The 12113-nt window shown below is 31.7% G+C and overlaps 1 protein-coding gene across 2 annotated transcripts; it reads left to right on the top strand.

Annotated features, from left to right (window-relative positions):
- The first annotated feature begins 349 nt into the window (after nucleotides 1–349).
- Nucleotides 350–10246, top strand: LOC111039069 (katanin p60 ATPase-containing subunit A1-like). 2 transcript variants are annotated; one of them, XM_022322349.1, is made up of 7 exons: nucleotides 350–475; nucleotides 6615–6826; nucleotides 6900–7023; nucleotides 7103–7382; nucleotides 8440–8762; nucleotides 8856–8971; nucleotides 9689–10245. In XM_022322349.1, exons 1-7 carry the CDS (start codon nucleotides 390–392, stop codon nucleotides 10012–10014), a joined length of 1467 nt encoding a protein of 488 aa, XP_022178041.1. In that variant the 5' UTR covers nucleotides 350–389; the 3' UTR covers nucleotides 10015–10245. The 2 variants fall into 2 exon arrangements, with proteins under 2 accessions (XP_022178041.1, XP_022178042.1); XM_022322350.1 differs by lacking the exon at nucleotides 350–475 and adding an exon at nucleotides 3567–3668 and having other exon boundaries at nucleotides 9689–10246.
- Nucleotides 10247–12113: the final 1867 nt, after the last annotated feature.

Here is a 12113-nt window from a genome sequence, read left to right on the forward strand (position 1 = left end):
CGTACCCGAGTACTTTTAATATGTACGCATACAATCGCACTCGGGGGCAACGATCTCGCCTACCCCCCAGCACGGAATGTCCGCGGTAGCACTTGAGTACACCTGTGGGGTGGTGGCGATCGGGTGGAGGTTAGTGGTTGTACGGTGCGAGTGTGTTCGGAGGGTGGCGATCGCGTTTTGAGCGCACCGACAACGACCTACGCGCTTCGTCCGAACCGCCGCCGCCGCCGCCGCCGCCGCCATGCCGTTGCTGGACAACCTCGTCACACGTTTTTCACGAGCGCACGCGCCCCGGGGTCGTGTCCACTTGGGGGGTGGGCAGCGCATATATTACTGTTGTATTGCTATTATTATCATTATTATTATAACATAGTCGCCACAACAACGCCATGTCCGAAGGTAGTCGAAACGTCGAGTTCGAGATACAGATGACCGTACCGGTCACCACGAGACACTTGTACAAACTTCCTCCCGGGTAATATTGTAATAGTAATATGATATAAATACGTAATAATGCTTGAGGCTACGGCAGACTTCACGTTTGTGGGATTCGATTTGTCGTACATAATATGTAATATTATCATATCGCCGTGTGTAAAGGCTTACCGTCATAGGAACCTATTGTATTCGTAACGGTTTTCTATGGCTGTATATGTATATAGCCATTTGACTAGAATTTAGGACGATTTTTAATATGTAGATACCCGGTGATAATCTTTATGTACCATCAAATGTTTTTGTGACGATAATATTATATTGATACCCGTTGAAGGAAAACCAGCTGAAGCGTTCGTCGCATTTTTAAAATTCTAGTTATACCTAATTATCGGGACGTATTTCGCTTTTATCGATGCGTTCATAAAATCGCATTTTTATCATACGTTGCAGTGGTTTACATGTTACATAGTACAATTTTTTGACTATACGATCATTATTAACGCATATTATTAATTTGCTTAATGGCCGACCAACTATACTGTTATCACCTGATTCCACACCTCAACCCACATAGATTAAAATGAAAATCGAGGAACACCGATCATACCTTCAAACTCTTACTGTACAGTCCCTCAAATGGGATCGTCGAGGCGGCATTGTTAATTCTCGCTGTCAATAATGCTTAGACATTGACGATAAATCAATCATTATTATTATTGAAGTACAATAATTGTAGATCGTGTGGTTGTCGAGAAGACTTCCCAATATTAATGGTGTAAATCGATCGTCTAATTATACACAATACATTTTTACCAATAAAGTAAATACGTACAAATAGAATACATATTTTAGAAATATATTGAAAAAAAATATTAAAATAGATTGACCTTTAGTCGTTTTTATTATAATATCAATAGGTACATCTGTCAGACGTGTAGCTAAATTGCATACGTAACGCGCCGTCACAGAACTTGTTAAAATGCTTCCCGTTTTTAAAATGCCGCCATTCATAGCGAATAGTAATAATTTATATTTTGTTACACCATACGGTTTAGCCTTCGTAGTTTTTAACTAAATTATTTCATTGTTTTTTTTTATTTTCTGAAATACGGGAAGTTTAACCTATATACGTGTATGCGGGTATATTGTTAGTTGGTTTTCATTCAATTACTGTATTCAATATACATAATATTATTATATACTATATTATATTATAGTAATGTACACATTGATAAACGCATGTGAGTTTTGAGTATTATAATGTCAATGATACTGTGTTATTGTTTTTACATGGTCCACATGTCTCTGGCTGATTGAACTCTCCATTTCCCATGGCCACCTGTAAAATAAATTTGTGAATTTATTAAATTAAAAAAAACATTTTCATAGATGTTCTGTCGAACAATATTATTATCAGTGGCTTACAGTTATGCATTTCATTATGTTGTCTGCTAAATAAATGCAATGCAACTATTAAAGATATTTTTAGTTATTTTTTTAAGTGCTAGGAAAAGCAATAATATACCTTACTTAAAATTCATAAGTACTTTATTTCTAAATATTCATTAGAATATATTATTTACTTTATTTGTACCTATTTATAACATTAATCTATTATATATGATTGATATAAATACGTATATTTAACAGAAAACTTAATTTAATTGAAAATCTAGTTTTGAAATTTGACAATTAAAAAAAATGCATCTTTTAGCCAAACATAATTATTTTAGTATATTATATTATTATTACTAGTTACTACTCAATAATTTTGTAATACATATTCGCGAATCAAACATAATAGTTATGATGAATATACAAGAATACGATGTGAATATAAACTATTACTTGGTAGTTAAAAAATGGTGGGTTTTATAGTTATTATAATGACGATTAATTGACGAGTCAATCAAAATATTTTGTCATTGATGTTATCTGTAAAGAAAGTAAAAAAATTGATGTTGACGAGTGTATAATATATTATAACATGACAATAATTTTCGAACATTTGAAAAATATTATAGATTGGGAGTGTGAAAAAAGTATTTTTTAGTAGGTATACAGTTTAATTAACAATTAATCATCTGAATAATAATCAATATGTTAAAAGCAAAAAATTTGAATTAGTTAAATATGTGTTATATATAATCAATGAAGAAGTACTTAAAAAGCTCACATGAAATAATAATATAGACTTTCTTATGCCAAAAAGTGTCAGTTATGTTTGCCTATAAGGAAAACATGTAAAGTTTATCGATCGGTGTTGGGGCCAGAGGAGGTCAATGAAATTACAGACACGCGTATGATGGCGAAGTGAAATTCGGCATTTCCTTTTTGGTAGGTATCTGTATACCTACTCAAGTCTAAAGTATATGTTTTTTTTCAAAAAGGGTTGCGTGACAAGTGTTTTTTGACCTATTTAATCACATTTCGGTTCCCATTTATATCCAAATAAGGATTCAAATACGCTTTTTAAATAAAGAACTGTTGGTTAAGTTATGGTTTGATATAAAAATGGGTCATGACTGTATATAATTAAGGATTAATAACTAATATTATTGTACATACTTACATACATTCATATATATACATACATACATACATACATACATACATACGAAATAGCTATAGCCTAAATAGGTAATGATTTGACAATTTTTTGATCGTCCACAAATTTAAGAGTATTCGTAATTTCCTATAATACTCTATTACAATAAATTATTATGAAATGTAATATTGTACTTATATGCTAATGTATTTAAATACTTTCCTTGTATGTTACACTAAACTATACAGGCACATATTAAGTAAGATATTAAACTGTACTCAACTTCTTAATTGTGAGGTTTTATTCATTATTAACACAATACGTATGTTTAAAAGGAATGTTTTTGAAATAAGTAAAATCGAATAGAAATACGGTACACTCGTATAAATATACTGGTATTTAGGTAGGTATTTTATTGTGATTTCGGTTCATTATCCGTAACCATGTTTCATTACTATGGCTACACGTTTGTAGTTTGTTATACTTTCGTTGAGCATTTACCACATACGCACACCATCGAATATAATATTCATAGTTTATTCACGTTTATTTATTTCAACAACTGCTATTTATAATATTATATATATTATATATTAAAGTTATGATTGTATTGTATTAACTATTAAGATATAACGTGGATTGGTATGCATAATAATCCTTTTTTTAATGATCCATTTTTTCAGTAAGTATATCCAACTAAAATCATAAAATATAAAATATTTTGTATCGTCTTTATTTGTTTACTTGCATCATAATATTATACTATAGACTTTTTCGGGATCTGTCTTTGTAATTTAGTAGAAGCACGATATTTTCCATTTAAATTCAAACTTATAACATGTAGTTTAAAAATCACGGACATTCCGACATAATATAATTCATACACATTTCACCTATATATATAAATATTATGATAGAGAAATGTCAGCAAATCATAAACGCTGATAGCACAACCTATATTCCATTATAATATGTATTGATTTACTAAGTATAAAACGTGGTGAACCTGCAGAAACTATTAGACTTCCAAAGGACATAATAATATTATCACATGCCCAATATTTTTCCGGGAAAAACGCTGGATGATAAATATAAAGTTGAGATTTCAGTGCAAGTGAATAAAAAAATTAACATGAGCTGTGTTTGAACTTATATTTACCATCCATCATGCACTGCTTTTGAATATGTACAAATTATGACACACACATATTTAGAATTTCGTAAATCATTTAAAATGCAAATCACTCTGATAATAATAACCTCATATAGTTCTTAAAAATGTACAATATAGTTAGTATATTAAAATCAAGTCACTTCGAAGACCCGTGTGGCCACGTGGGCTTATGTTATTTAAATTTGGTGCTATGCCAAACCTTCACAAATCCGTACTATATTGGCGTTTCAACCTATAGCCCTTTGTCTCCTTACTTCCGCTCTTTAGTACATATCCAATGACACGTTCTATAACGACTTAAAAATCAAAACCGCATAATAACCAGCCTCCAAACATTACACCACATTCCTTTCACAATTATCATCACATCCAAACCCTTTATAATTTCCTCGCTCTCGTGCAAGTCTGTCCCTGGAAATCCAACAAACTGTTTAAAACGTCAATGGTTAGATTTACTCAAATCAGTACACGATGACATGAAATCACGATGTTGGGTTCCAGAAAATAGGATACCTACTAACAAATAGTGAAATGTATAGACAATTTAAAATTCAGTTTTAAAGGAGTTATCTCAACTCAAGTTTCGAATTTCCTAGTTGTACCTATTGGCTATCGCGATGATTAAATAATGTGTTATATTTTTATTTTTATAATTTTCAACCAATTGTTATTAACGAGTTGACAACAACGACAATGGGAAGTGTAGGCATTTCTATTTTTACTTTTTTTAAATTACATTTCTGACTGAAGTTTAAAATAATATACCTAATATTATATATTTATGACTTTGGTATATTATTCCTAGATACCTTATAAAGTTATAAATAACATTAGGTTTGCTGCTTGCGTGCGTATACAAATGAACTTTTCTGCGTTGTCTAATGAATAGAAAAGAGCGAGGACAGCATATTATACTTAAAAAGTACTTTAAATAGTTGCTTAGACTCCAAGATTGATTTGCAGGAACTTGGTATTTTTGGATATTATGATGATAAAATCATTAAACACATAATTTATATTTTAAAAAAAATTACTACGTGAAGCATGATGTCAAAAGAATATTAAATACTCTTGACCGTGAATCCACATGTTACAGGACCTATGACGGGAGTGTCTCATGGTCCCGTTATCGGAGGTTTTTTTAAGCGCTATGGAGTGCAGCCGATGTGATTCTCCTCATAGTCGATCTTCATTTGATTTTTTAGTAGAATGTCACGTGAAAATAAGCAATATAATTGAAATTGTTGTTTGATGGCATGCTTTTGATTTGCAACCACACCTATTCGTATCTACCTATGTTATATTAGTTATTATTTATTATGATAAATGGTGTTTGGTGGCATACTTTAGTTTGATATAATATATTATTAAATCTACCTCGGTACTCTAGTTTTTTTTTTATGACCCAATAATGCATCCGTGATACGTAAGTAATAAGATAGTTACAGTTTGTTTACATAGGTACCAACATTTTTTATTATGTTAGTGTTACATAGTACAGTACTATTATGATAAAAATGTCGAGAATGGTAATTGTAGAGATGAAATTAATAATAAATAATAATAATTTCTTTATGCTAATTCGTGATACGTTGAATACGATTTAATAAAAGCGATAATTTGAAATTCATAGACATGCGATGTGGTGGATGTGTTTTTTTTTTACACCGACATCCTTCTTATGTTACATCCGAGTATATTTAGTTGTTGAAGTGTTAGTTCAAGGCAAGCTCCTAGGCCAATAAAGGATGCATATATCAATAGAAAGAATGTAGTTAGGAACACGTGTTTATTATCATTAAAATGCTTTAATAGTTGCTAGTTAAATTTAGTTTCAATATCATAAAAGATTGTTTATAATCGTTATTCCATTCTAATTTCGTTTTGTGATTGATTTTGAAATGTTGGCAAAATCTTTGTAACGTGTTTTCTGCAGCAAAAACACATATGCCTAAAAAAAATGTTACATTTGCTTTTGTGTTTTTATTCCCTAAATCTTATATGCTGTGTTCTAATAGTTTAATATTGTGCTATTAAAAATATTACATTTACTAGTTTTATTGAAAATATAGTTTTGTTCATGATATTAAATGTCTCTATTAATTTGACCAATGATTGTCAAAATTCTTCCCATACGATTTTAAATCGTCTATGTGTATCATTATTATAATTTGTATAGTTCTGCTGAGAACGATTCGCTTAGGTTTCGTTTAAAAACTGCTCTACGGTTTTTGATCCTCCGAGGAAGTCTTGTGGAGGTCATTTATCCGTGGTGATATTATGTTAGGTACTTATTAGTTATTTTAATAAATTGCGTTTCGTAGTATGCATTGGTGATTGGTCTGCACCTGTCTGATAAATAATATTATTACAACTATGAATATTGTGGTTAGTTTTCCAATTTGATTTAGTTTTAAATATTAATTTGTATTATTATTATTATTTTTTGATTAGACTGTCTAATAACAGACCGTCAGGATGGATAGTTCAACAAGAAGTTGCTCGTATGATGGATTCATTGTTAGATCCATTTTCATCATTTGCGTCATTTTCTAAGCCTGTTCGGCGAACAAACCAATCGTCAAAACGATCTCACCTTTACAGATCCTCGTCACAACAAACGCAGACACAAAATGTAGCACCCAACACCAACCGCACAAATAATGGTATTTAATAAAAGAAACAATTTCAACTTTAGCTATTATTGCTGGCTGCTAAAAGTCGAAATATAATTTTTAGATAATCGGGCTAGTGGTAATAATCAGCAACAACACAAACCAAACGGTCCGTCAGAGAAATGGGCCGCTTCTCTAAGAAAGAGAGATCCAGAGTTATTGCCCGCTATACACACGAGAAGGGACAGGTAAACGAGGTTTTTAATATTTCCAGACGACCTTATTGTAAATAATATTTGTCTATGTTTTGCATTCGTGTTGTATAAGGTGTTGTTCACACCCTGGTGGGTATAGAACAAAGCCCGTCATACCACCGCTTCACCATCCCACGCCGTCGACGGCTCCTCGACCGGCCGACCAGAAGAAACAACTGCAGAAAACCAAAACCGTTATCGGTTACGAACCTCATTTGGTAGACATCATCGAAAAAGACATTTTGCAAAGGAACCCCAACGTCCAGTGGGATCGGATCGCTGGGCTGAAGCACGCGAAAACTTTACTACAAGAAGCCATGGTGCTACCTATGCTGATGCCGGATTTCTTCAAGGTGTGCATTATACATAAAATGTAATATACAGATAACTGCTATGGTAAAATAAAAACATTCACGCCTATCAAACAAATAAATTATAATCTCGGCAACTATAACAATTAAATCCGATGAAATGTATGGTATATACTATAGAAGATAGTCGATATTATATATCTCTATTATAATATTTAGTAATACAACAGTATAGAGATAAAATATATTTTGTAAAATATTAAAGATTAGTCATAGCTCATAATCGGTATCGGTCCGTGTAATTTATTACAGTGCAAACGACATATAATCGAATATACAGAGATTCAGAAATATTGACTCATTAAAATATCCAACGATTACGTACATATCACTCATAACTTCGTGACACATAGTATCTTACTTTGTTATTCTAGTATAATATTTAGCAATCCACTTTCTAAAGTTTCGATACCTTCCTCAAAATATATATTATTATATTACCTACAAGTTATTGTTATACATATCGTGATTTCTGTTATACGTTAAAATATTTCAGTTCATAAATAATTATAGCTTTATACAAACATACACTAATGAATATAGCGGCTCTAATGTCATGGTGTAATATTGTTTAGATTTTACTTTATTTTATAAGTTATCATAATACATTCATTTATCATATTTTAATCAAACCATTCGATTCTTAATTCACAATTAATAATAGGTTTGTGGCTTGGCGTGGCGCGTTGGCTGCTACCAGTCGCGGAATGCGACTGGGAGTAAGTAACGGCCACAACTACTAGCTCCCGGATGGGTGACCACCCGGATTCGTAGTAGTTAAAAACCTTGCCACACATACACGTGTTTGCTACCTACCGTAACAACCCTAACAATCATAAAAACAACCTACCGTACCAACCTTACCCGTTACCCCTACTACAGTTCATAACCCCAATAACAGCTAATGGCCTTAGTTGCCGGGCTTAAGTTCAATGAAAAAAAAAAATAGGTTTATATGTATACTATGAAGACAAAATCACATTCCTACTGAATATTGACATGGCAAATATAAAATCGAATAATGATATCGGGTTTGTAGGGCATCCGGAGACCGTGGAAGGGTGTCTTGATGGTCGGTCCACCCGGAACCGGGAAGACAATGTTGGCCAAAGCTGTAGCTACAGAGTGCGGGACAACGTTTTTTAACGTTTCGTCGTCAACAATGACGTCTAAATACAGAGGAGAATCGGAAAAATTGGTCAGGCTTTTGTTTGAAATGGCGAAAATACACTCGCCGTCCACAATATTCATTGACGAAGTAGACTCGCTGTGTTCCCTGCGGGGTTCCGAAGGCGAACACGAAGCTTCTAGGAGGTTCAAAGCTGAACTATTGATTCACATGGATGGTTTGAACTCGTCCAGGTGAATATCTCTAGATGCGAACGAAAAATGCTATACCGCCTCTACCTAACTATATATTGCGTTTATTATTTAAAAAATCCAATTATGATACAGTGACGACGAAAACAACCAATCCATTATGGTCCTGGCAGCCACTAACCATCCGTGGGATATCGATGATGCTTTCAGGAGACGCTTCGAAAAGAGAATATATTTGCCGTTACCAAATGGTAAGTATATATTTCATTAACCGCGTTTAACACTAGGTGGAAAAGTATAAAGTGTTGGAAATCCTTATTGACTACGTAATCAAATATAAATAGTCTATATTGACGAGATATAGCGGTATCGATACAACTGTCGATCAACTTGTAAATATTGATAATTGCAGTAATCTGATTTTTCGGTTGGTAAAAATTTGATGTGTAAATTAGGCCTCATAATATAGATAATACTTTACGACAAGAGGAAAATTCTAATTATTTTACCTTCCAAAACAGTTTTTTTTCGTCATATTATAATTTATGAAAATTTGTAATGAATTAGTTAATTAATAAATATATATATTATATATGTACGATTAGTTTTGTTTTTATTTAAAAATAAAAGTAATATGTTAATTATAAAGTTATACATTTTTAAATAGCCCAAATTATGGTTTTCTACTTTTTACATAAGTTGTAGAGTTTGTAAAATTCCAGGCTAAATCGTATTTTCCATAAGTCATTTTTTGAGAAGTTCACAATCGACCTTTTCAGTAACCTCTATTTTCAAGTCGAGTTTAGGACAATAAGGAAAAATCCAGTGCCTTGCTTACGTTTGTACGAGTCGTATCAACTGGTTTATATGCCGATATTTGTGTATAAATAATACTGCACTGTTTCACAATCTGTAATTATTAATTTTTTCGACATTTAAACTATAAAATATAAATTGTTGATTATCAGACGAGTCACGGATAACTTTGCTGAAACTGTGTTTGGAAGGCGTTAACTTGGACGAATCATTCGATTATAGATTTGTAGCTAACAAACTAAGAGGCTACACAGGATCGGACATAGCTAACGTTTGCCGGGACGCAGCTATGATGGGCATGAGACGCAAGATTGTCGGACAGACCCCCGACCAGATCAAGAACATCAAACGTGCCGACATCGACTTACCGGTAACGGTACAAGATTTTAACGAGGCCATCGAGAGGTGTCGAAAAACCGTCACCGGTCAAGACATTGAAAAATACCAGTCGTGGATAGATGAGTTTGGTTCATTTTAATCGTTTAAAGTTTCGATTTCATTTTAATACAGTATAATTTTGTTATTCGACAACAATAAAAAAAATATTTCCGTCCTATATATTTGATGTAAATATTTTACAGGAAGATCTTATCAATGCAAAAATACGGGAAATTGTTTTTTTACTACTTTGTAATATCATATACTTCATGTACTTAATGCATTTTAAAACTATTATGTATATTTTATTGTAATTATTTTTGACCAATTAAATTTCATGATTAATTGTAGAAAATTGATAAATATAAACAGATTTAACTGTAGTTACCACTCACCTCCATTATATTATATGAAAATCGTATGGTACCAATATGGTAATAGTTGTTTCTTCATATTTGACGCAATTTATGGTTTAGGAATTTCTTCTTTTGAATTTCAAAATATCCATATGCAAAATATCAAACTTTGAATGTTTGATGGTTGAAATTTTAAATGACTTGAACAGCATAAAATAATAATAGTATAGCAGTAGTAATGGTAATCACGAATAATTAAGATGTACAGGATACGAAACGATGTGCCTTATCAGTTATGAATAATATTTTTGAGTTTCCAACCTTCTCATATTGAGGTAAAATAATTAGAGCTTAGGTACATAGGATTGTTCCCGGAGGATAAAGAACTAATGTCATATAACACGTACACATTTTGATCATCGATAGAAGTCTTGCCAAAGTGTGAGTAGGTGGGTGTCTCATTTATTATAAGTTCGTTTCGTATCCTATATTGACAAACGTCAACATTATTAAAAAAAGAACTTTATAATAGACAGATCAATATTAAATGATACGTATAATTCAATACAATATGCAACTGAAGACAATTTATATAATTACGTATTATAATATGTATATTGAGACACCTCGAGTATATAACATCATTGCGTTTGTTTGGTTGTTGTCGGAAAGCCAACATGTATGTGAACCAAAGATTACATAGATATTAAAATAATCTTTTAGAACAGTAATAATTGTCTACTATATCAGTTAGGAAAAAATTGCTGATTGAGATATAATATACAGTATACAATCTATATAGTGAATAGGTACACATAATATATAATAGGCATATTATTGTAGTATAGGATTTGAAAACGTATTTATTGGTTATAAATGTGCAGTAAAATTTTAGCTGACAGTCGCTCAGAGTGATTATGAATGAACAATTTTATTACTGTACAAAAGTGATGTAACATTATTATATTGCAGACTGACTTGATGATCAAACTATCAAATACTATAATGTAATACTGTAATTATAGTAATTCATAAGTATGGGAAGTTTGGTAAGTACTAATTTCTATCCGACACTCGAAAACAGAACAACATATGAGTCAATTTTAAAATGGTTTGTAAACAAGTGGATCGATGACTGTTAAACTTCAACAATATTATACACCACTATATAAAATATGATGTGTTCTCCATATGGACGTCCAGCGAAGCCTGCGATATCGTTCATAACACGATGCTCACATAATTATAATAAATTGATGAGCAACGGACTACCAGTTAATCACTTCTTATATCGTTTAATAATAAATTGTGATAATTTGTAAGAGCGATATATATACGTCATAAATCCACCTACAACTAATACAAAATCACAGATGAGCTCAACGACCGATTTGAAAAACGTTTAATATATAAATATTTTTTAGTTAAAAATTGAAAACAAACAGCATAAAAGATACATTTTATAAAAAAATATTATTGTATATTAAAATAAAAATTAGCTGTTCACGGTTTTTTATAGATATAGGTCGATGCATTTAAAATACATAAGTGAGCAACTAAACAAGTAACCATCGTATAGAAGTTAGTGAGCTCGCTGAATAATAAAATTTCAACTTTCCGGTCAAGATTAACGTTTTTTTTCCACGAATTATAGAGGTTAAAAGTACTGTATATACTTGTATATACTGCTTATATATTGCCTTGTTCTAGAAATAAATTTTTTACAAGCTTTATTATGATCAATGTAGTGCGGTATATCATGACGTATAAGGTATGCAATATGCGTGTTATTATAGAAGTTGGAAAATTGCATATGCAGGAAAAAAATTACAGAGGAACCGTA

Source organism: Myzus persicae, unplaced genomic scaffold, assembly GCF_001856785.1.
Source record: "Myzus persicae strain clone G006 unplaced genomic scaffold, MPER_G0061.0, whole genome shotgun sequence".
In the NCBI taxonomy this organism is placed as follows: Eukaryota; Metazoa; Arthropoda; class Insecta; order Hemiptera; family Aphididae; genus Myzus; species Myzus persicae.

Excerpts from the sequence above, each read along its gene's own strand:
- LOC111039069 (XM_022322349.1), top strand. The coding sequence starts at position 390 with ATGTCCGAAGGTAGTCGAAACGTCGAGTTCGAGATACAGATGACCGTA. Across the intron at positions 6,827-6,899 it reads CACCAACCGCACAAATAATG|ATAATCGGGCTAGTGGTAAT; the intron begins GTATTTAATAAA and ends TATAATTTTTAG. Across the intron at positions 8,972-9,688 it reads ATATTTGCCGTTACCAAATG|ACGAGTCACGGATAACTTTG; the intron begins GTAAGTATATAT and ends GTTGATTATCAG.